The sequence below is a fragment of the Phoenix dactylifera genome, chromosome 2 (genome assembly GCF_051530095.1).
Source record: "Phoenix dactylifera cultivar Ajwa chromosome 2, Ajwa_hap1_PhDact_Kaust_v1.1, whole genome shotgun sequence".
Classification (NCBI taxonomy): Eukaryota; Viridiplantae; Streptophyta; class Magnoliopsida; order Arecales; family Arecaceae; genus Phoenix; species Phoenix dactylifera.
In genome coordinates this window covers 12,386,145-12,412,047 of record NC_143191.1, presented here as the reverse complement: position 1 = coordinate 12,412,047, position 25,903 = coordinate 12,386,145, and the positions used below count along the sequence as shown (strand labels likewise).

Genomic DNA, 25,903 nt, shown 5'->3' with positions numbered 1-25,903 from the left:
TATAGACTAGATCCTCTCTTAGATCATTTATAACAACTCAGAACCTCACTTAAAAAAGATGGTTTAGATTTTTTTTCGATATTATTTGTAATGATACAGAACTTTACCTAAAAAGAATAGTCAGAAGGTATTATTTAGATTTCTTGGCACTCTATAAGTACACAAAATCTCCAGTATAACTAATGTAAGACTAAACATATGTTCGTATAGATTCTCACATACTATTCCATTCAAGCAATCATTACTAGGCTAAAAATTCAAATCTAATCAACTCTAATCATAAATACTGGCTTATTATCAATTCATGTCTATCATGGGCTTTAAGTTGGATTTGCTTTGATATCATTTGTGGTGATCCATTATTTTACCAAAAAGATTAGCGAAAATTTTTAATCTTGCCCTGTTTGACGGCAGGAACATAATGGTTTATTGAATTTTAAACAATGTCCTTTTTTTAAATTTAATTTAAAAATTATAAAAATATAAATATCAAGTGAGATAATGATTCTTTGAATCCAAAACAATCTCTCTCTTTCAAATTAACTTAAAATTTTTTAAATATATAAAAATCAAGTAAAGGAGTTTTTACACATTCCCCTCCGAAGGTTTTAAACATGAAAATCTTTATGCATGAAAAATGAAAAATAACGAGAGGATGTCGCAAACCTCTGGACCCTGGAGGGTATCAAAAATATCCCATCACCTCGGGCCTTACCACCATCGTCCACGAGTTGCAGCCGCAAAAAGACGTCGGTTGTAGACAGCAATATAAAAGCTCCGAAGCAGCCGCCGATTAGGGGTTTATCGGTGGTTTTATCACTCTATTCATTCGCTTCTCCGCTCCTCCAATCCAAAGCCAGCTCTCTCGTTCAATCCGAAACTCTGGCTTTCTCCGCTTCCTCTCTCCCAACCCCCTTATGGCGAACCCACGAGCTCTGGAGAGGAGGACGAGAGAAAACATCCAAGAATCCCCTGGCTAATCCCCCTCTTCCCTTCCATTCGCCCTCTTCTCGCCCAATTTCCGGATGGGAGTCCTTCAGCTCGCTCCGTTCTTCCTCCTTCCCTCTTGGCTCGGAGCCGCCGGAGTCGGAGGACTCGTTTCCGGTGGCTTTCTCTCAATTGGGACCCCTCCAATCCTCCGTTTTGCTAGAACCTGCCATCGATGACGATATTGTGGAGTGCGTCGATGAGGCGATGAAGTTTCCGTGGCTGGGGTATGGGTTCTCTCCTGATTTCCCCAGGAAAAGCTTAAAGATGGATTTTTGCGAAGATCCGGACTGGATTTCACCCAATTTGTCCACTGAGTTCGATGCTCCGGCGAAGATCGCGACATCGGATTCTCGTCGAGAAGAAAAAAAGAAGTATAATGCTTTAAGGAGAAGGCAGATTAAGGCGGAGACGGAGGCGTGGGAGAGGGCGGCGGCGGAGTACAAAGAATTGGAGAGGGTGATGCTTGAGAAGAAGCTGGCCCCGAGCTTGCCGTATGTGAAGTCACTCTTTTTGGGCTGGTTCGAGCCGCTGAGAGATGCCATTGAGAAGGAGCAAAGGCTACAGAAGACAAAGAGGCAGAAGGCGGCATATGCTTCGCATCTTGGGCTTTTGTCAGCTGATAAGATGGCGGTCATCGTGATGCATAAGATGATGGGGCTGCTGATGACGGGCCAAGTGGAGGGGTGTGTTCGGGTTGTCCAAGCTGCAATTCATATTGGGGAGGCTATAGAACAAGAGGTGAGTGAAGGTGATTTGCTTAACAAGGTTTTCAGCTAATTTAATAATTGACCCTTTTCTTTTACAGTAGCATATTTTGTAGTTCTGGTGGATTTGATGTATGTAAAGTTCCAATCGTACCTGCAGATCCATTGGTTGCTATCTACGCTACCTACAAGTTGAGTTTAGGTCAAATAATTCCTTAAAAAGAAAAAAATCAAAACATTTCATATGAAGGCCTGCCTTGTCCTGACAGGAGAAATTTTGTAGAAAGATTGTGCTGGTGTTGGTTTGAACAATTTATTTGTAATTAGCGAGCGCAGTCTTTGCTCTTGTTCTTCAAATGCTTAGTTGTTCTTCTTTTTTCCTTTTTGCTTCCTTTCTTTCATATATCTTGGATGACAATTTACTGCCCGTCATTATTTAGATGTTGACATAAAGGAATTTCAAATTACTGTAAGCTCAAGTAGTCTGAAATTTCAATTATGAAAGATTTCACAACCTAGTTTTAGTACTAGCTGACATGCTCGATTTGCAATAAGCTCCCGAAGTAGCTGAGGATAGAGGTTAGGCTACAGTGGAAGGGTGGTTGGAAATCCATTTGCATACTTAGGGAGACTCTAGTCCAACCTACGTAAGTGCATGCTCAAAACATTTAAAAATATTGTCTGTAGGCGTTTTTTATTATATCAGGTTATCTAGTGATGCACACAACCCCTACCTATGCTTTGATTATGGATTAGTTATCGAACTTTAGGTTATCCATCTTGCATGTATTAAACTCATAACTTAATAACGTGTTAGGCTTATGAATGAATCAAAATTTCCACTATGCAAGTATAATGCAATCCTTGCCCAACATTTTGTTGTGATCTTATCTATTAAACTATGGGTTATATACCTAATGCAAATATGCTATGAATGCATAGTCTTACATTCCAAACCTTGATGCCCACAGAAACATTAAATTATAATTTCTAATCTAATGGGGGGAAAAACCCAAAATATTTTTACAATGTGAGAACTCATTTCTTTAGGTTCAGAACTCTGATAAAAACTCATGCAAGGAAATTTTATGCTGCATAAGAAACTACTGGTAGTTTAGAGGAGTGGCTTTTAGAAGCTTTTGCTGATAGGGCTAGCAGTCTCATTTCAACAACAATGGTAGTAGTGTAATATGAAGTGTATCTAGTGTTAAATTAACAAACTTTTTATGGAAGAAGTTGAGGGGACAAACCTAGTATGCTAGGTAGTGAAAGATGGATAGAAGAAAACTTCGATATTTTCTTTTTAAATTTAAGCGTGCACTCTTGTTGGTCTATTATGCAATTTGATTGCAACAATGCCTGCCAAACTGACCTGAACAGCCCGGAACTGATATGGAATCAGAGGTTTGGCAATTCGGTCTGGGAATTGGTACAAATTGGCTTGAACCACTCTAAATCAAGTGGAACTAGAAGTTGTTTGACTTGGTGTTCAAGGGCCATACCGGCCCAATTATCTTCGAAAAAACTCTAACTTGGTTCTCACTTGACCACACCCACCTTGTGTGAGCCTCTCACACATGTTCCTTCACTTGGTCAAGACCCTTGATTCCAGGGTTTTCACTTTTTGCCGCCATCGTCAATGACATTGTTGATGGGTACCTCTCTCTCTCCCTCTCTCACTCTCCTCTCTCCTCTCTCCCCCTCTCTCACTCTCCTCTCTCCCCCTCTCTCTTCTCCCTCCCCCTGTCTCTTCCTCTTTCTATCTATCTCCCTGCCTCTCTATCCCTCTCCTTGCCTATCACTCCCACTTCGTCCTGGTTCTGCTACATTTTTGGTTGGTACGATACACATCGATACTATACTAAACCAGTAGCCGGCTAGTACTTTCCCTAGTGCGATCCCTAGTGCCGGTAGGTGAATCTTGAATTGTAATGTCCAAATTGGTAGGGGCATCTCTCTCCTTGAATCGACTATCTGCACCCTAGGCCTTATTTCTAGTTCAAGGTCATGCAAATAACATGTTCCTTAGCAAGTCATTGGATAAATATGCTCCAAAACTTTGACGAAAAGGAGTTATGTAGGATTCCATGCTCAAATTATTATAGATCTTCATCAATGAGAAATAAATATTTTGTAATATCGTATATTATGGCATATGGATGTCATGTTAAGATAACTGTGCAAGTTTCTTGTTATTGTCTTTGCTCTCATGCTATATTTGCGTTCATCTTTATCTTGATAAAGTTTACTTACAGTTCACCTTTTTTTTCATTTACAAATATTTATTTATTCTCTTATTTGCCCTTATGTTTAATTTTGTAGTTTATTGTTGTTCTAAGATTGTTTCATTCAAATTCTAGTTTAAAATCCTTACTTATCTTGAGAAGACTAAGAGACCGGGAAGGAGAAAAAGTCAGGAAGAAAAAGATGTGATCTTAAATCAAGGGCAGGAAAATCTTCGGAAAAAAGTGACAAAATTAATTAAAATGAAGAAGCTGATTGAGGTGCAGAAACTAGTGAAGAATGAGATTGAGCTGGATTCTTGGGGTCGAGATGGCCAAGCTAAGGTTTTATGAACTTTTATCTTCTCTTCTGCTGATATATCTCACAAATATTTTTGTTTCTCTTATGGATGTTTGCTTTCTATTTCTGCAGTTGGGAAGTCGTTTGATAGAATTATTAATAGAATCAGCATTTGTACAATCACCACCTAACCAGTTAGTAGATAGTTTGCCCGATATTCGACCTGCTTTTAGGCACTCCTTGAAAGCTGTTGCTAAGGAAGATGGGTATGAAAATGGTTTTTTTTTCTATCATCAATTGATAATTTGGATGGTCTCTAATTTTAAATTTTTATGTGTCCCACCAGGAAATTGAGAAATAAATATGGAGTGATAGAATGTGATCCACTAGTCCAAAAGGGGCTCGACAGCACAGTAAGTTTTAATTTCTCTTTTCTAAAGGGTTGGAACTAGGTTAGGCTAGATTGGTTTTTCCTACCGCTTGTGCCCAGGCCTAGCCTTGAAAAATTTTTGGGCTTTAGACCAAGTCTAGGCTCTTTTTTTTTCAAGGTCAGATCTGGGCTTGAAGCTGAGCTAGGCCCAATGCCCAAATGGGTCCAACCTGATTTAGGCTCGTTAGGGGGAGAGGGATTTCGTGTGGTGTGGGGCTCTGGCATGACCCATGAGGTCCTGTTCCCCCTAAGGTTAAGGAGGGGGGAGAGAAATGATCAAGTGTGGGAGGAGAGAAAGAGAGAGGAGATCATGGGGGTGGGTAGGGAGAGAGGGGAAGGGAATCGGGGGTGGGGGGGGGGGTGGGGGCGGGGAGAGAAGAAAATGTGGGAAAGAGTGGGGAGGGGATCTATTGTGGCCAGAGAGAGCGAGAGAGCGAAAGAGAGAGAGAGAGAGAGAGAGAGAGAGAGAGAGGAGATCATGGGGGGAGGGGTTTGGTTGGGGAAAGGGGGGAGAGAGAGATTGTGGGAGAGAGAGTGACTGGGAGGGGTTTGGTTGTCCGTAGGGGGGGTAGGGGCGGGCAGAGCTAGGTGATGGGATGGGTTGAAGAGGGGGGATGTGAAGATATTTTTGGGTGAAGAGAGACTACACTAGGAGTCAAGCCTGGAGTTAGTTCGGATTTCAGGCTGGGATAACACTAGACCTGAACCTAGCCTAAGTTTCGTTGGGCCTTGGATTCCAAGTCAAAGCCCGACTTGAATTTTTTCAGGTTGGGCCCAAAAAATTGGGCTGATCTATGTTAAATTTCTTAGGAGTAGCTTGAAAGGTATGGTTTAGCTGCCTTGTTTAACATTGAACCGGGCCCATTTCCAATGCTACTCTTCTTTCTCTCTCTCTCTCTCTCTCTCTCTCTCTCTGATCTATGTTAGATTTCTTAGGGGTAGCTTGAAAGGAATGGTTTAGCTGCCTTGTTGAACATTGAACCAGGCCCATTTCCCACCCTACTATTCTCCCTCTCTCTCTCTAATCTATGTTATTTTCTTAGGGGTTGCTTGAAAGGTTTGTTTTAGCTGCCTTGTTTAACATTGAATTGTATTAAATGTTGTCTTGTATTATAGTCTGCACTACAAAAATCTTCATTGTAATTAATATTTCTGCAGATGTCTCAGTAACAAACTGTGCTGAGTCAGTTAACTAGAATCAGCACAGAATTTCTACCATTTGCTATTTTTATATTATATATGCATACTCTTTCTGACTGTGCTCTATAAGAAGAATAAGTTTGTCAAGACATAATGTTTTATTCTGGAAGATGCACCAGGATTCTGGTTATCCACAATGCTTGTCTTTTTCATGTAGGTTGGTTGCAGAATTTTTCTTTTTATTTCTGCCTTCTAGTTTTGATTTTCATTTCCCTTTTGTGTTTCTGTAGGCTAGGCACATGGTGATCCCTTACCTGCCAATGTTGATACCTCCAAAGAGTTGGAAAGGGTACGGTTAAATGCAAGCACTACTGTGTGAAATAAAGCTATAACGTTTATAGCTATTTTCTACCCTTGTTCTATTAAATAGTCTCAACATGCTGTTCTCTACCACGGTATTCCTTGTTTTCCTAATGCAAAATTGACGAGGCAATGGGATCCAAGAGATTATCATGGCCTTACAATTTTCTTTTATTAGTTGGAGCATTTTATTTGATTTATATGCTTGATATACTATTTTGGCTAAACTTTTTTCTTTAATCTAATTAGTTGTTTGTATTTATAGAACTTCTTTTCCTGTTAAGGTATGACAATGGTGGACATTTGTTCTTACCCTCCTATGTTATGCGCACACATGGATCAAAGGAGCAGCAGGATGCAATTAAAAGTGTTCCAAGAAAACAGCTGCAGAAAGTATTCAAGGTCTAGATATTTTGATTTTTCAGCGGTTTGATGGCTACTTTTTTGTCATGAATTTTCGCACTGTTGTCTTTTTCAACATTTGCTTTTCGACTAGCTTGATCTTGCCCTTGTTTAAAATATCTATTAAGGTATATGTTGAATAATTCAGGAATCTGGCACTTGAGGAATGCATTTGGGCAATGATGTATCAAGAACATATAGTATGGTTACTCAGTCTTCACTGTATGTATAAGTGTGCAAAATATTTGCCCAAACAAATATATGCATATTTGGCCCAATACTTTCATTATGAATTATAGTCTCTAAAGATGTGAAGATGAGAAAAGCTGTAAATGATATATTTGTATCTAGTAATGTTAACAATGCCACTTCATCATCCATCGTCTTACACATTATGGTATGCCTATATTATTGAGTACTGCATGTGACTGGATATTCACCAGCTGTTACTGTTTATTGAGCAACTCTAGGGGAATCTATGGGATGTTTCTGACCATCCAACACTTGATCTTCAAGTTACCATGGTATTATATCTGGCAGGTGTTCTTTCAGAGTCATATTGAATGCTTTAGCAGCCTTTTTTGTATCATGAACCATTTAATTATCGATCTTTGCCTTCGGATATTGATTGTAAAAATTGTTCTTCATGACATTATATCTTCTCCACTGTTTGGTGGAGACTCACCAAAATCCTTCTGTTCCATGCCAGCCAACCATTAAAATGATGCCAAGACATCTTAGCTTGTTGTTAGTCTGATCCATCATTTCAAGGACAATCTGGTCTGACATCAGATTGCTTGAACTTTCCTAGCTAATTGCACAGTTTCTTTGAAATCACTGATAATTGCAATTGCTCATGTTTTCAAGTCATTTATGCCTTTTGGCATTAATGTAGGCAAGGACATCTTCGAAAGCTCTCTTTAGACATTGCCACTCCTTTATTAATTGCTAGGCATTAGGCCTCTTCTTCATGCTGAGTCTTATTGTTGCTAGATAACCCAGCCTTTTATGCCCAATTAGCTGAAATTCTGCATAGATGCCCCAACTTTATTTCTTATCAATCCTCATTTTCTGTCCCTGATTTTGAATTTTTGCAATTCTTCTTGAAGTGGATTGAGGCACAATTGACTTCATTCTTCATTTTTGATGTCCAAACTGTGCCTGCCCAGTCCAAATCTCTAAGCTGTTTTGCCAATGGTTGCTGTATAAACATATAAGTTCTCATGTGAGATGTGCCATAGCATAATATCAACTGTCTAACATAGAGACACCTCATACTAACTGCAAATTAGAGCTGCAAAATGGATAGATTAAATCTACAATAATTTCTGCATGGCAGATAATGCCCGAATTGCCTTTCATCCTTCTTTTCAGATTTGTAGACCTCCACCACCATGTTTATATGATATTGGCATATCTGAAGAGAAAATTCCACAAAATCACTTGTTAAAGAACTGGTTAAATCTTGTGAAGCTGGGAGGTTGATGCAACACTCTTATATCTTCTTATATATTTTCCAGTAAGTGGTTGCAAGCAGAATGTGAAAGGGGATACAAATGAAGAATAGGGTTCCTGGCTGCAACCTTTTGAAAGTAATAATAAAAGTTTCTGCGGCAAACCTTTGTGCCATATTTATGGTGCCTATGTTTGTTTTGCCTTATGTTTGTAATTTAAAGTGAGGAAATACATTAAGAGTTTTAACTCTTGCAGTTGGATTTTTCTGATGATGATGCTGTTTTTTTGCTTGTCTATTGCAGATTCTGGATAGAGCTACTATCTGAATTTCAATGTGAAGCTTGTAATTTATTATGCTTTTGAGTATGTGCAGAGATTTGTTCTATGTTTGTATGATTGATGCTGAGCTCTTCTTTCTTATGTTGGTCATTGTTAGGTGTGACTGCAATATTTCTTTGTTATATTCTCTATGTTTATAGGCTTCGACTTGTATGTTTCATCATTTTCTTCTTGAATGTTCCCCTGTGAGTTGAAATTGGGGTAATTTCTCTTTTGGAGTGGAAAAAAGGAAAAAAGACCCAGTTTCTACTACCAGGATTTTGTTAACTTTCTCTTGGAATTTGTAGTTACCGTGGAGTTATGGTATGGTGTCATTTTGTACAGGCACTGGATATCCTTGGAAGCACCAAGTGGAGAGTAAATAGACCAGTACTTGATGTCATAGAGAGTATCTGGAGTAGAGGGGGAGGTATTGCAGGTCTGGTTGACCGTGAAGATGTAAGTAGGAATGGATTTATTTTATTTGTAATTGAATGTTTTGATTTTTCGCCCCTCAAATGCTGGTTCATGCATGAGTTACTTGTTTCTTCTTGGGTGTTATATATTCTTTTTTTTTTTGCTTGGGTCATAGATTTTTGTGCCAGGAAGACCTGATTCAGAGGATTCTGTTGAGATAAAAAAATGGAGGTGGAGTGTAAGAAAAGCGAAAAAGGCTAACAATGAGATGCATGCTCAGCGATGTGATACAGAACTTAAACTTTCAGTAAGATTTTTTCCCCTATCTCTTGTTTTGTAGGTTGCCATTTTGATTTCTCATAAATCTACTCTCTTGTTTTTCAGTTTTTGGGTTTATCTGTATCACTCTTTTGGAACAGGTAGCCCATAAAATGAGGGATGAGGAAGGATTTTATTATCCTCATAATCTAGATTTCCGTGGCCGGGCCTACCCTGTGCATTCACACTTAAATCATTTAAATTCAGATCTATGTCGAGGAATTCTGGAGTTTGCTGAAGGAAGGCCACTGGGGAAGTCTGGCTTGCAGTGGCTGAAAATACATTTGGCAAACTTATATGGTGGAGGTGTTGGAAAGCTTTCGTATGATGGGAGGTTGGCATTTGTGGAGAATAATTTACCTGATATATTTGATTCAGCTGTGAATCCCATTGATGGGAACCGCTGGTGGTTGAATGCTGAAGATCCTTTCCAGTGCTTAGCTGCATGTATTAATCTATCTGATGCCTTAAAAAGCTCATCACCAACAGAGGCCATCTCCCACCTACCCATTCATCAGGTGACCATTGCATCCGATTATATATAAAGGGATTGCGTCAGTACTTTTGAATGGAATAACAACTTGCTGATTTGTATTGCTTGGTTAGCCTGGAGAGAAATTATTCATTAAAAGATGCATATCTATAGGTTATTGTTACATATAGGATTCCTGCTAAACAACTACTTAGAGTGAGAAACTGGCTTCATTAGGCAAATTAGTGGAATTTATAGTTGCCCTCATGTAGCTGAAATTTAAGAAACATTGGATGCTTTGTACCATGTTTTCAGGTATTTTTTGCACCATGAATAGTGTTTGTGATGTCATTTGTTTGGGTGGTTCTTGAATCAGATATTTGGGCGACATGAGTCATGTGATGACATCCATAAGCGACAGGAAGTTGAATAGGAAATAATCTATCCATAAGTAGATCTGCAATTTTTTCATATTGTTAGTCGTTATCTCATGGCAATATTCCATGTTAAGGAAATTGGACAAAGACATGTAAGGTTGTCCTAGTATTGGTTTGATGTGTGGCCAACTACAATTTATATCATAGCACAGTTTATTGAAGGAATATCAAAGCAATACTAATTGAGGATTTGGACTGGAAAATTTTGATGCAATCTAACATGTGGTTTGTGGCTAAAGGTAGCCCTAGTGAGAAGTGTGCTTGCATTCTTGCAGAAGGGTCAAATGGATTTGGATTTTACTTCTTTTTTTGAGGGGAAGTTATAAGAAAATTTATTAGGAGTTTTCTCACTATTCCTTGCATTGATATAGGATTTGGTACATGATAGGGTTGGAAGGAGAGAAATGGATAAAGCTAGATGCAAATGTACCCAATGTTTATGCATTGTCTGTCCTCCCCTATTGATTAGTCTGGCAATGTGTGGGCCAAGTTGACTCAATTTTTGGCTGATGACAGAAATTGCTCCAATGAACCTGGTCAATGAAATGCAGGTCTAGGTCAAACTGGCTAGATTACAGAAATGAAAGAAAGTTTGAGTATAAAATAAAAATATAAATAATTAAAATTCTTTTTCTGGAACTCCAGACTCCTCATGTATCTAACATTCTCTCCCTACAACCTAACCCACAGCCGTCTCCTTCTCTCTCTGTCACCTATGCCCCAACCCATGACCCAGCCTCTCCTCGCCCTAATCCCCAAATCATGGCCTGGTTTCTCTCTCTTATCTTATTTGCTTTAGGATTTAGCTTTAGCTTTCTTATCTTATTTGATTTAGGATTTGGCTTTAGCTTTTAATAGAGAGTGATGGATTTGTCATTGACGGGGTTGGATGGGGCAGTGATGCGAAGTCAAGGACGGGGGAGGATGGAGGTATCATCTTTCCAGTTTTTCTCTCTCAGTCTCCTTTTCCAATGATGGAGATCTGATTGGGACTAGATTCCCAACTTGAACCCAATGTATTATATGTTTGGGACATGTTTAACTTGACCCAAATTTTGTTGGGTTATTAAGGACCTAACCAAAACTAGCTTTTTTGGGGGCGAGTTGGCCTGTCCTTGAGGATTGGACCAATTATACAACATTCAATAAAGATGTGAACATAAATCAATGAACTTCTATCTTTTAAAATCCACAGTTCTACATTATTCTGGATTGCCATATATTGATGAATAAACATGTTATAAACCTGCGGTGTTGGCTGGATGTTATTGATGTATTGTAGCAATATAATAGTAGTCGCGTTAAGCTCTTTATTTTATATGTTGACAAGCCTTTTACATTTCCAAAGATTTTTCTGATGTCTTCATTTTGTGATGTCTCATTTCTATTGGCAATGTATTTACTAGCTCGTGCAAGTTGGTGCAATTTTTGTATGTTGTGCAAACCGTCCATCTATCTTTGTTAGACTTACTGGATGTGCTACTATCCATCAAATGTTCTAACTCCTTGTGTTATTGTGCTATTACTTGCTTTGTGTATATTTTTCTTGACATGAATTTTCTCTAATCTGTCCTTTTACTTTTCAGGACGGTTCGTGCAATGGTTTGCAGCATTACTCAGCTTTAGGAAGAGATAGTGTAAGCTTATTGTTCTTCTTCTCAACCAATCCTTGTTTGTAATCATCACTGGCATCATTTGTTAATTGTTATTGAAATTGTTGATGGTTACAGGGAACTTCAAGTTAATGTTAACCATATATTTTTTTTCTCTCTCATTTTTAGAGTATCTTCACTTTTAGATTCTTAGTCACGACACTGCATAATTCACTTTGACATTCTAAAATTGGAGAGTCATGCTTTTGTTTGCTTCTGTTGAAATAGTTAAACCAAGCTTTTGGATCTTTCCTATCTAAAAATGCCTTTAAGAGCAAGCAATGATAACTCATCAACCATGCCAAGTGGAAAACATTATTGATGAAAAAGTGTCTGTGATACTTCCAAAAGAGTACCTGCTTTTGTTTTCTTTTTTAAATATAGTTCTACATAAAAGGTGCAACCTCAACATCAGAAGGGGCGGTGGTCAACAAAGAATCATCACACAGGCATCTACGTTTCCAAATCTAACATCTGAGCAACATTCCTATCTATCAGGAAGCTTATCCATCACCTCTGATCCCTTACCTCCTTTCTTTCTTTGGTGCTAGGGTGGGTTCAGAATATGAAATATGGGTCTTGGGCCAAATATATCCATTTGGATTGTAAAAAATATGCATATGTTAGGAAATTTGGAATGTGTCTAGCACTCTGTTGGACACTTGATTGTTATGCCAAGTATCAAGATGCTATTGCTTTAGTATCCATGTAATCTAATATGATATGATTGTTGTCATGCTGTGGTATTTAAGATATGTGGACCTGAAAAGTAATTTCAAGCTACGTAAGCATGGCTTCTACAGCAAAATATGTGTTGTTTAGCTGACAGTAAATCTTCAAGTTTTTTTCCATGAATGTGATGATCATATCTCTAAAATATAGTATAATAATATGAAATAGTTACTTAAGAGGTACATGAATGTTGGTGGAACGAAAGTGTGAAGGATTGGGACTATAAGTAACATGCCAGACAAAGTAGTAGCATACTATTTAAATTCTTGCACAATATGAATTGTATTATAGCCTGGAAAAAGGAAATGTATGAACAAGCTAACCACAATCAACGTGATCAGCAATTTTGACTTTGTAGTTTATACTAGCCAGCCAAAGCATAACTGCATACTTACTGAATGGAGGGGAAGCTTAAGAATATATTAGGTTTCTGCAAGATAAAATGTCGTACAAAATATGTACCCTGAGAATCATATACCTAAAGGGTTGTAAGTCATCTTGAGACCACTATATTATACTGTTACTAAAGAGTCCCATGGATTTTCTTATAAAATTGGTGCTACAAGTGCTCTTTTAAAAGCGAACATTACCAAGGATCAACCTACAGGCAAGAATAATTCCACTACAGAAAGAACTCTTGGAGGACTGTTCTCTTTAATTTAAACAAAAGATGCAAAGAATAAAATAGAAGCACACCACCAAACCACTAAAAAACGAAAAAAGGAAATAGAAGGGGAAAAGGAGTTGATAGATCAACATAAACTAGATAGTGGATGAAGTGGAGAGGTGCTTCAGGGGGTTTATGTGACATGCATAACTTGGCAAGTTTAGGAAGAGTTCTATAGAACAATAACAAGATCTGGAATGTTGTATGGTTCAGCATTCTGAATAGTAGTGGTAAGAAAATAGGCGAATGTAACAGAAATTAATTTTGAGATGTATGTGTAATTAAACTATGAAAGATTGTCTGAATTAATAAATATATCAAGGCAGCTGTAGAGATTACATTAATTGAGGACAAAATGGGGAACTATTAAAGATGGTATGGTCCTGTACAATGAAATCATGAGAAGGCTTTGGTAGGAAGGGATATTGTAATTTATGCCGATTGATTTAGGAAGACGAGACTCAAGTGCATTGGAGGGAGTTCATGAGGAAGGACTCAAAGAGATCTGGAGTAACATTAGATGAGGGCCTTGATATGAATTATTGGTGAATGAGAATTCATGAGGCTGAGCCCAAATTAGGACAAGGTTTGATGGTGATGGTTATGTTGGTTCATGTTCTTTAGCTTTAAGTGAGTGAGTTATACTATGAAAATAACTCTTCCATGTGAGCAATCACCTTTTTGTTTTATACTTTTACCTAACTCCTTACACAGCCCCTTCCCCCTTTTCCTTTTGGATAGCCACCCTTTAAATTGAAGAGAACCTTGGAGACATCAGATGAAATGCTATTACTGGCCAGATGGATCAGATGGTTGGCAGCGCTTTCCTTTGGTTACAATTGTGTCTGAACACCTTCAGATTTAACCTAAACCCTGGAACCCTGGAAATCAGAAGCCCCTCAAGCTGAAATCACACTTGAACAGAATAAAACCTTGACTTGGACCAATTGCATGAGACATGAAGACAAAGAGTTGGCCTAAGACTTCATTTTTGTTATGAGTATAAAATTAGTCTATTAGTTTGAATATGTACCTTAGACATCCTGCTCCTTGCCTCTGCCACTGCATGATTGGTTGGTGCAATAGTCTTTAATCTCTCATCATCGATAGTTGGTTAATGTTGTAATTGAATAAGCTCCAGATTTCATGTAACCCATGCAAGAATGGATTTATTAAGAATTTCGTTGTATATTACATATCATTCTGCACTTAACCTATTTGTGGATGTTAAATGTTTCAGCTGGAGGCAGCTGCTGTCAACTTAGTTGCTGGAGAGAAACCTGCAGATGTCTATTCAGGAATAGCTGCTAGGTATAATATGCTTTCAGTTGTCGAAAACCTAAAGCAGGAAATTAATGTTTATGTTTTAAGTACTAGAAACACTATATTTGATTTGCAAGAGACATACTGAAATGAAGATTCATCCACTCCTACAAAACACTTTTTCTCTCTCTGTGCAGATCTTGTTATTTTCTTAGTAATCCATATTAAATTTTTATTTTCTAAATATGTTCTACCATTTTAACAGCATGAATCTCCATCTAGTTTTTATATAAAAAGGGATGTCTGTTTGAATAATAGTTTCAATTGGAACTTGGAAGAAAAGGTAAAGATTTTCTACAAGTTTAGCATTTTGCAGTGAACATCATTGAAATAGGACATCAATGAGGCTTAAGTATTTCTGAAGAGTGTTTATATCAGCTGGATGGGTTGTAATAGACAGGTGTACTTGTTTTTCTACTTCTTGTGAAGGCACTCAATCGTGTATTGTTTATACAATCAAGAGGTGACCTTGATGCATAGGCTTAGGATTAAATGGAGGTAACAATGCATGTTGATGTGGCCATGCTTAGCACCATTGCATACACAATTGTGAAGATGCCCAGTCATTAAAATGCATATCTATTCGGGATAATCATGTTGCATGGAAAATTAGCCCTATGGGTAGTCATGAATGCTGTTATGCCCAATATAGCATTAATGCTGGCATGGGTGGTGAGATATTTTGCTATAAGTCCTTTCTAGTAGACTTTGATCATTGTCTGATTACGATGCGATAGAGCCATCAAGCAGTTCTCTTATGTCTTCTTTCTCTTTATGTTTATTTCATTGTTTTCATTTTTGTGGGTATTTATTGCAGAATCTTCGTATTCAACCTAGTTCAATGGCCTAATGTGTGTTGATTTATGACAATGTACCATGTTTTTCATTTTTCTTTCATATGATAAATGCTGTTTCAGATGAGAGTCAAAACTATACCACGATTATATCATGTCCTCTTGCATACAATGTTCACAAACAGTTCAAGGTGGACATCTTTATGGGATACATGTAGCCCAAATTAGCTTTAGGTCCAACCAATTTCAGCCATCATCCACCAAAAATCCAGCAGCACGCATCCCCGATTGCGTCAAAATCCTTTCAACATCACTGTGCATCCCATATCTACAAGATTGCCTATGATAGTTTTTCATGTGTTCTAGCAGGAATAAGAGGTAATTGCTGGACTGCATAGTGTGATTTTGCTGCAACATTTATCAGGACAGTTACTAGGTAGAAGAATATTTATACTCATTTCTTACATTGAGGGATTATAGTTGTTTGAATGCTATGAAAGATGACTTTGCAATTTTTAACAGCCAAAAAAGATGTAGTCCTCTGAAAAACCATTTGAATGAGACATCCCTATAACAAACTCTAGTATGTGATTCTCTGCTTTGAGAGGTTTCTAGAGAAATGAAGTGTTTCCATGTATTGAAGGAATCTTAGTGTCACAATTGAGATCCTGTATTTCATTCTTCATATTCTCTTAATGTGCAAGACTTTATAAAGTTGGAATAGATATTAATATAAAATAGTAGTGTCTCTTGCACATATATGACTTTATAGTGTTGTAATTTGTCTCCTTTCCTCATACCCCCAACCCTCACAAACCAACACCAAAAAAAATGCATAACAATCTATTTATGTTATTCAAATTATCGACGACCATTCAATTCGAGAGGCTGTTTGTGGAATACTGTCATTGCCAGTGGCTCTGAATGAGAGGTCCAAAACTGCAACATGTTCAACTTTGAGGCTCTTAAGGTAGAACTTGCACTGACATGCTTCACTGCACAAAAAATCTCCTCTAAGGTGACAAATATTCTGTTGAAGTGATGTGACCTGTGAGCAAAAGAGTTTACCTCTCACATATTTTTCTGAAAATCTGCTCCACTCAGTGTTGTCATCTATATCGGTCCTAAAAGCTAGCAATTCAAAAGCATAATAATTATGGGAATTATTTTTTCCTTTTTTCTTTTTGATGTTTTTTCTTCATTTGGGTTTCACATTCATTTCATGTCCCCTGGATGTGTTGTAATATTTTTTATCTTGCTATGCTACATACATACTCAATTGGATGTTACTACATAACTTTTGGTGCCTATTCTCAGCTGGGTCCAAGAATTGTAAAACTATATCTAAATAAAACCATACCTGTAATTATCGGATCTGTTGTTCTTAACCCACGTTTTGAGATAGTTCTGATAAAATTTGTGATTGCATTATCTATTTTAGTGGATTATCTGTTATAATCTATGCATTTTTCTTTAGTATTTACATTCCCCTGAAGATACAATGATCCTGAAATGTTGTGCCAACTGAAGGGTTATGGATATTATGAGAAAGGACTCTGCAAAAGATCCTACTACTGATCCAAGAGCATTGTTGGCCAAGGCCTTAGTTGATCAGGTTAGTTTTGTTAAGAATTTATGATGATCTAATGACACCCTGCTCCTGAGCTAAAGCCTTGCATGTGTTTTATTATTAACATTTCTATCAAATTCAATTGAACACTATCGGGTCTTGGTAGCTTTCAGGTGGATAGGAAGCTAGTAAAGCAGACTGTGATGACATCAGTCTATGGTGTTACATATGTTGGTGCTCGTGAACAGATCAAAAGGAGACTGGAAGAGAAGGGACTAATTACGGATGACAGGTTGCTGTTTACTGCATCTTGCTATGCTGCTAAGGTAGATGGTTATTTAATAGTTTCAAAGTAAATACTTTACAAGTATTGTGACCAATAATTATATCAGAGAATTGAGAACACTTTTTGACAAGTGACGTTTGGCATAGGTAACATTAGATGCTTTGGGAGAGATGTTCCAAGCTGCACGCGGTATTATGAAATGGCTTGCTGATTGTGCAAAGGTGTGTTTTCTTCTCTCTTTTTTTAGTTGTTGGATAACATGGCTGCCCCTTAGTTTCCAAAGCAGACTGTTAATCTTAGCTTCACAGAACACAGTATTAGAGCTTAAATTTTTCTAACTTAAACCTATCGTGCATTGTTATTTAACCTATTTAGATTTACTTTCCACTCTAAATTTTTTAAAATGGAAATCATTTGTATCACCTTTCACAACAGGTGATTGCTTCAGAGAATCAGCCTGTGAGATGGACGACTCCTCTTGGCCTCCCAGTTGTTCAGCCTTATAAAAATTGTGAAAGGCATCTTGTGAGTTTTGTAGCTCTACTATATTGAATATTCAGAACCTAACGAACATAAAAGTAATCCAGGCATTCTTTTATAATATAGTATTACTATTGTCAGTTAGAACTTCTTCACTTAACAATTTTCCAATATCAATGGAAATATTTTCACTCTTTCAGTCGTTTAAGTTTATTTTTAGCAGCTTATTTTTAGTTGGATTTTTTTAAAAAAAAACTCAGTTAATTAGATAAAATCGACGAATCATGACATTAGGCAGCTTTTTTTTCCTCATATCTTTTTGTATGTATGCTTTATGGTGTTATGTTTATATTAGTTCCAAGCCATTTCATGTAAACATTTGCTGCTGTTGATACGGAACTACTAAATTGTCATAGTTCTTTTATAATGTCAAAAGTTTGCATTGCCATTATGTCATATTCTAATAAAAGGTTTCTGGCACATTAATGTAACTTCCAATTGAGGGTGCCAGCTGGTCGAGTTGGTAAGGTCTTTCTTGTTGATAGAAGAGACCTGGGCTTCCACCAGTCCTTGTCCTTGAAAAAAAATCATCCCTCTTCTATGTAGCTATGTATATGTAGGAGATGACCTTTTTCAATTTCAGCTGGACATATTTCATCAACTTTTTTCATCATTTTTCACCCTTCTTCCATATAAAAGTAGGTTGCTGCAATGGTTTGGCAGTTAGCAACAAGTAGTAGCTGTGATAACCCCTGTAGAGCCTTCTTTAGTTGGTCAAATAAGGTATATGTTCACTGAGGAAGGAGAGAAGAGGATGTAACAAAATTAAAAAAATGAGCTGATCTTGTATTTTTTTTTATTTTTTCATGTTAAGTTGTTAACAGTCTTTTTTTAATTAAACAACCATAACATGGTTGTTATGGAAATAATCATAAAATGAAGTCACCTAATTGAAGCTTTCATTGTTTTTTCTCCATTTAAATTTTGTAATAGCATAGAGGCATTAGTAATTTAAGATTTTTGGCGTGAGTTGTTTCTTGAGTTTTTTTTATTAGCTAGCCTCAGATGATGCCATATTCATTGCATTATGGTTTTAGCTAAGGTAAGATGAAGTTTATATTTTGCTGAAAGTGATCTTGCTGAGATTTTTATCTCACATTTTTAATCATGGTTGCAGATAAGAACTTCCCTTCAGGTCTTGGCATTGCAACGGGAGGGTCACTCAGTAAGCTTCAAATACTCTTTCTCTATGGCCATTTATTGTTCTTCTTTGATTCTTTTAACAATGCTATGGTTGCTTCAGGTTTCAGTTAAGCGGCAGAAGTCAGCTTTTCCTCCAAATTTTGTACACTCTCTTGATGGTTCACATATGATGTTGACTGCCATTTCCTGCAAGAATGCTGGTTTACACTTTGCAGGTCTAATTTTGATTCCAATATAAGCAAGTTTGCAGTTTGAATGGTTTAATTCGATATGTAAGTGAAACAATGGATTTTTATGGAAACTGAAACAGAAGCATCATATTGACACCCATAACCATCACCAAGAAGCCTTAACCCAACCATTTGGGGTTAAAGCAATAGATCCATCTTTTGATTATCTGCTAAGGGCCAGATTTTCCAACATCATTAGCTTTTCGTAATCCTTTTTCACCTCCCTTTCCTACATTTGTGACACCAATCCACATCTTTTACCTTGTTGAGGCATCCTCAATCTTTGCTTTGCATGTATCATTTTAGTTAGTTTTCCATGGCTTTATCCTCCCAGTCCCTCCTATATATTCTTTCGTCGCCTGGAAGCCAGAGTTAGAAGTAGGTTAAAAGGCTAGGGCTTGTGGGTGATCAAGGTGTAGACTGTAGAGGATTGATATGTTGCTGATCTTTTATCAGAAACAGGAAAAAAAAAAGAATATGGTTGGTATGCAACAAAATAAGGTTGTTCAAGGCTCAGAGAACAGGACTGATGAAGGTTGTGAACTGAAAAGAAAGCATTTAAACGACAATCTGTAGGATGCTAACATCAAGGGCACGCAACAAGATGTTATTAAAACTTCATAATTGTTGCATCGGAGCTTCTGGAGTAGAAAAGGAGAAATAGAAGAAGTGAGGAGGGAGTAGCACTCATCTTTGTCTCCCTTTTTTCTCTCCACAATCAGAAATTCAAAGCTTCCCTCTCCCCAGCAGAACTCTTTATTACTTCTTAAGGGGCTGGCCAACTAAGAAATCTTATGTTAAAGGAAACAAAAATAAACAAAGATCTTGTTAGTCTCTCTCAAATCTGATCTGATTTTGGAAAGTGAAACAAAAGATGATTTCGTAACAGCTAGATAGAAAGTGAACCATTCTGTACATGGTGAATTCTTTGATATAAACAGAATGTAATAGTATCTATTGGCATCAAGGATTGCCGAACTGGTACCGGGTGCCGTATCGGTCGGCGCCCGGTCCGGTTTGGTTCATGTATCCGCATGCCCTAATTTTTATTTTTGTGAGAGTTCTCTCTTTTTTCGAATTTTTTCTATGAATTTAAGTCTAATTTGATTTTTTTTATATTTTCTTAATTTTTTTTGATGTTTTCTGATGCTGCGCGCTGTGGCTTTGGGCCAAAGGCCTAAAATAGCCCCGACTCAGGGCGAAACTGAGTCCTAGTCGAACCGGACGGAACCATCTGGTTCCGTCCGGTTCTGTCTAGTACCGGCCGGTGTTACCGTGGTTCCGGCCCCGTAGGGGCCAAAACCGTTTTTCATAAGCAAACCGACCTAATCAGAGACCGGGTTCGCTCGGTTTGGCCCGAACCGGGCGGTACAACCCGGTTCAGTAATCCTTGATTGGCATGGCCTATTTGGTAAACTTATAGGTTCCCAGAAAAGATATTTTTATCCCTTATAAGTCATAACATTTAGTAACTCAATTCTTTCTTGTTTTATGATATACCCACTGTTATCTCATTTACAAAACATGGATTCATTGTGTGACCTCCTATGAAATGTCAACGAATTTACTCTCCACAAGCATAACCTATTTTACATGGACTTGGGCACAATTATTGGGTGCAGTACATGTCTAAGTATTAGATCCTTCTAATGTTATAAGTAGTTTTCTCCCTTGCAGATCCATGTCATACCGCATAACTTTGGGGTAAACTTGATGTGGTATAGCTAGAATAGAATTTAACTAAAGAATACAAGCTTAAAGACCACCCTTGGTGTGGACCCACCATGATCTGGAAGTCATATAAAAACTAAGTTTTAGCATGTGAGATTGCTCCTTGTCTTTCAAGAATGGTAAGCCCATCCAAAATAGTAGTTCTTTGTGTGCATTTGCCAAAAACACCAAATATACTGAAAAGCGCAGTTTATTTACAAATTTAAATGAGTGCGACTTTTTCAAATGACTTGTTAAAAAGCAGACCTGACCAAACATGACCATGGACTTGTTTCTTCTAAATGAAATGCTAAAAAACTGTGAGATCCAAGTCTAGGTTAATTGTTTTAAATAAAAAAGAACTGTACAACTTACTCTGAAGTCCTGGCTAAGTTTTGACTTTAGACTCTGAAATGCCATTAGTTTTTCTTTTTATATTAATCTGCAGTGGACTCTGGCTGCAGGGGTGCATGACTCATTCTGGACGCATGCTTGTGATGTAGACAGGATGAATCAAATCCTAAGAGAACAATTTGTGGAGCTTTACAACATTCCAATTCTTGAGAACGTGAGCACATTGTAAACAAGTTCTTGTTCCTTTTCTCTCATTTATTGGTCTGTCTTGCTATCTTATGCATGCATCAAAAAAATAAGAATAATATAATGCTATATTAGAGAGAGAGAGAGAGTGCCTTTGTTTTCTAGATCAGTTACAATGCTTTATTTCTGATATTCGTTTTTTTCCCTGAAATTTTGCTTCTTCATCCATCCAGCTGCTTGAGGGCTTCCAGACATCCTTCCCGACATTAACTTTTCCTCCTTTGCCAGATCGGGGCAACTTTGACCTAAAGAAAGTTCTTGAGTCTCCTTATTTCTTCAACTGATTTATCATTTGGAAACTAAGTGAGGTTCTGCATCCACTTGCTCCAAGCTTCTTTTGGAATGCAATAATGCCTGATCTTTTTTCGTGAGAAACATGCATTACAGATCAGGCATTTAAGATCGACATGTTCGGCAATACACAAAAGTGGACATGCAGAGCACAATCCAGGATTGAATCAAGACATCCTTTTCAGAACAACGTACTACTAACATGGTAATACTGTGCAGCATAGGTACTGTAAAGATTTTGGTGACTTGAAAAAACATTGACATTGAGTCATATGTGGATGACCAGTATTCTTGAAGACATGAGGAATGTAGCTATCGAATGTCGACAGCAGTCATCATCAGAGAATGAAGCACTGCACGATGCTACAAGGCAGCAAGCAGCGTTTTAGAATAGGTTGGATTTGTATACTAAAATATTCAGTCTGTACTGGAAGAGAATCTGGGGAGATGATAGAAATGAGAGTTACAGTGCCAATACGTAATGTAGGTCATTTATTCATGTACATTTTAACATCACCATTCAATGTTCAAAAACTATTTGAAATAATAATTACATTTTTACTATAATTTCCTATTTCGTTTCATGCAGACAATCATTTCCTTTTTTTTACTGATGTTTTCTTCAGTTGCGGATACATTAAGTTATTATGTTTGTTGGAAGGGAAAAACTTAAAGGAGAGAAGGCAGATGTAATTGGTAGAGTTTAAGTAGTAGATCTTGAATTTCATATGGAGATTCATATGGAGGAGGGTAGGAGGGGATTTTTTTTTTTTTTAGATGGGAGCTGGTGGGGCGCGGTGACGAAATCAAAGTTTTTTCTCTTTCCCCTGTCAAAGACTTAGGTGGAAATCAATAGTCTAAAGAACATCTGAAAGAGAAAATTGTAAAGCTATAATATTACATTTAATTTGAAAAGGATGGCAATTCAAAAGGAGGTACACAAGACTTTTATTTACATGTACTAGAACATTTTTTCAGCCTATTTCTAACACTCTCCTTCTCTTAGGAAAGATTTTTCCTTGTGAGAGAGAAGAAAATGCTGAGGCACCATCACTCTGTTAGAAATTGAATTGATCACATAGAGGAGGGAAAAATCCCTCAAGACAAAAGAGAAGAAAAGAAGAAAAAAGTTAAAATAGAAAAAAAAAAATGGGAAGAAGGAAAGAGGAACACTCTGCTAGAAATTAAATGATCACATAGAGGAGGGAAAATCCCTCAAGACAAAAGAGAGGAAGAAAAAAAAAGTTTAAATAGAAAAAATAAAAAAAAATAGGACGAGGGAAAGAGGATCGCTCTGTTAGACATTGAAGGCAACCTTGTTGAGCTTGACAGGCCAAACTAGAAGGCCCATCAGGCCCATTATTGTAGGATATTGGTCCATCTCCATTTAGAACCTGGCAAATTCCAAACTCGACTGCGGAGGCCTAAACCTCAATCTGCGCCCATGAATTGCCCTTGACTACCATACTTCAAGAGCCCCTCTTCCACACAAAAGTATAGCCTTTTCCTTGAATCTGAAAGCCCTTGTCTTCAACCGTAGACTGAACATTCTAATTTGATGACCTCCCATCTTTGATCAATTCCTCTAGCCTCTGCCTCATCTCATTTATGATAATGCGTTACATATATTTCTCATATTTTGAAGAAAAATTGGAAGCCTGAAGAACTAATCTCTTTATAAAAGCAAATTTAGCACCTTATTTTTGATGAATGAGGCAAACTAGTCTCTGCCATCTAGGTAATGGCTATGTCGACCCTCTTAATGTTAATGGTAACGATTACCTTAATTTTTAATATATGAGGAAAAGAATACACACATATTAGAGCGTCAAAGGTAAAGGAGGCCATGAAAAAATGAAAATAGGAAAAGTAATTAGAACTAATAGATCCTTTATTGAGATTTGAAAGTATTCAGATGATGTCAGAGTAACGGGATTGACTAATTTATTTAATTTTAAAGACTAAGAAGATGCTAAATGAATGGTAAAAAAGCATTGAAATATCGATTTAAATTGTTTTGACTAGCATGGTATCAAACTCATGAGGAACTCTATGAAACTTTAATAGAGGGTGATTGAGCACATATTGAGATATGATAGAAAATATCAAAGAACTAATTTGGTTTTATGTTGGGAAAGTCAACAATGTAATCCATTTTTTTTTTGGAGGTTAATGGAGAAGTATAGAGAAAAGAAACAAGATCTTTATATATTTTTTATTGATTTAGAAAATGTATACGATAGAATGTCTAGAGAAGTTTTATGGGGGTGTTAGAAAAGAAAGGCATTTCTATTAAATATATTGATGCAATTAAGCATATGTCTAATGGAGCAGTTAATGGTGTATAATGGAGAGTTACTGTATGTTTATACCAACAATCTACTTTAAGTCTATAACTTTTTGTTCTAGTTATAGATGACCATATGAGGTATATTCAAGATGATATTGTTTGGAGCATACTATCTATGGATGATATAATCATAATGTATGAAAATAAAATTATGATTAACAGTAATTTTAAATTATGGAGGAGTGTTTAGAATTTAAGAATTTATAATATGTAAATATAAAAATGCCAAAAAGAGGAGTTGTTCATAAGCTTACTTATATTCGGCTCAACATTCATCTCCATTAAGATAAAAATATACATATATTACTAACTTTTAATATTTATATTATTTATACTTATTTCTTAAAATTAATAGAACTTACATGAGTTGATTGCATATCACCTTATGAAATTAAAATATAACCAGAATAATCTCCTAAAAATAAATAAATAAAAATCTTTACAAAACTAATGCTCTCGCTAGATTTCTTAACCAAACTATCTGTGAATGGGTGGATTATCCAAAGCAAATTAGCTGAACCATTAACCAGCCCAGTCCATGAGAAACATGCCCTGCATGTACTAAGCAGTCACCACTCCTAACAAAGAAGAAGACCCAAAGATTTCTCACCAGTCCCAGCTGGAAGTTTGGCTCAGAAGAAACCCTACAGCAAGAAGAAGTTTCAACAAATGCTAGTATAAGAACCTACAAAAGTTGTCTGAAGTTTCCACCTTTCTTATCAAAAAAATTCTATTATTCCTTTCTAACCATTAGATTCCAATAAAGAACCATGGCCACCAGACAAGAAGCCTTTTGTGAGCCCGCCATCACCCTCTGTCATTCGCTTGGTCTGCAAGGAATTGAAGGTGGCAGCTCCATCTTTAACTCCAAAAATAATATTTGAAGAAAGACCAACCCATTGTAGATAACTTGCAATCGGAAGCAGATGGTTCGCTATTACCTGAACCCCATATAAAGCACAATGTTATCACCAACTACCCTTTTTAAGGAAATTTTTTAGAATTTTATTATAGAGAGCCAATCCAAAGAGTTATGTTTGTATCTTTCGCGTGAAAAAAATGATTGATTTTTTTTTTTTTTGGCAACTTCGACCGGTTGATCATGCCCTGCATAAATTTCAAAGCAATCCGAAATCCATTGGTGGATTTATGTGAAGGAAGGTGAATCCTTCTTTCGCGTGAAAGATACAACCGCTGTCCAATCCCAAAAAGGTTTTGCACTTTAATAGGTAAAAGGATGACCAGTATGAGACTAAATATATGCTTGCACGGATCCATACATACTCTTCCCTATTTAAGCCCTACATCCTCATGAGGCTAAGGATCCAAATTTATTTAAATCCAATCACAAGTGCCACAAATCCAATCACAAATGTCATGATCAATCTATGTCAGCCCAAACGGATCCATGCTGTAGTGTCTCTAATTCACATGGCCATGAGCTGGTTCGCTCCGATACCATTTCGGTCAACTTAGGACTTTACTCAAGAGGACTAACCAAAAGATGTTATTTAGATTTTTTGGTCATATATAAGTACCCAAGATCTGCCCAATGAAATTAAATACATGTCCACATGGATCCTTATATTTCCATAGTCCTCAATTTTTTAGTGCACCAAACATAGCATCCGATGAACAATTTCTTCATCATATAAATCACCGATCACACCCAATCAGCCTAAAAATCATCTTATCAAACAGCGTTTCTATCTACCATTGCAATCTAAGTTGCACTATTGGCAGCCCTACCCATGTGGTTGGATCCCAGAATATTTGGGAGCTTTAATCAAGTTGGCCCATAGCATCACTTGGGTACCTCAATGTACAGTATACTTCCTGTCGAGTCTCTCCGGATTGGAAATATCATATAGAAGGATTTTGAAATTTTAGATATTGTGAGTTGATAAAAGATGGAAATGGTTAATAAAGTAATTTTCTTTTTTTTGCTCTTTTCTAGTTAGAGGTTTGAGATTGAACCTTTTTTCTTTAGAGAAAAAAAAATAAAAGAGGCATGAAGTAAATCTCTCAAGATGTTTGATTTTTAATTGC

The 25,903-nt window shown here is 37.0% G+C and overlaps 1 protein-coding gene across 13 annotated transcripts; it reads left to right on the top strand.

Moving 5' to 3' along the window:
- Positions 1 to 640: 640 nt before the first annotated feature.
- SCA3 (DNA/RNA polymerases superfamily protein) lies at positions 641 to 22,071 on the top strand. Of its 13 annotated transcripts, none has more exons than XR_005513735.2 (21): positions 678 to 1,728; positions 4,055 to 4,261; positions 4,350 to 4,483; positions 4,564 to 4,630; positions 6,078 to 6,136; positions 6,432 to 6,549; positions 8,668 to 8,781; positions 8,915 to 9,046; positions 9,159 to 9,575; positions 11,553 to 11,603; positions 14,258 to 14,328; positions 16,665 to 16,749; positions 16,878 to 17,030; positions 17,137 to 17,211; positions 17,426 to 17,515; positions 18,648 to 18,695; positions 18,774 to 18,888; positions 21,078 to 21,181; positions 21,387 to 21,516; positions 21,601 to 21,709; positions 21,791 to 22,071. XR_005513735.2 is itself a non-coding variant. In XM_088715346.1 (19 exons), exons 1-19 carry the CDS (start codon positions 1,195 to 1,197, stop codon positions 21,495 to 21,497), a joined length of 2,685 nt encoding a protein of 894 aa, XP_088571472.1. In that variant the 5' UTR covers positions 677 to 1,194; the 3' UTR covers positions 21,498 to 22,071. The 13 variants fall into 13 exon arrangements, 5 of the variants coding, with proteins under 5 accessions (XP_038987041.1, XP_088571474.1, XP_088571472.1 ...); XR_015975085.1 differs by having other exon boundaries at positions 21,078 to 21,192; XR_015975090.1 differs by lacking the exon at positions 9,159 to 9,575.
- The last annotated feature ends 3,832 nt before the right edge of the window (positions 22,072 to 25,903 follow it).

Bases quoted from the DNA above. Each gene is read 5' to 3' on its own strand.
- SCA3 (XM_088715346.1), top strand. From the start codon at position 1,195: ATGAAGTTTCCGTGGCTGGGGTATGGGTTCTCTCCTGATTTCCCCAGG. The intron at 9,576-11,552 runs GTGACCATTGCA...TTTACTTTTCAG, and splicing joins CCCACCTACCCATTCATCAG to GACGGTTCGTGCAATGGTTT. The intron at 17,212-17,425 runs GTGTGTTTTCTT...CTTTCACAACAG, and splicing joins GGCTTGCTGATTGTGCAAAG to GTGATTGCTTCAGAGAATCA.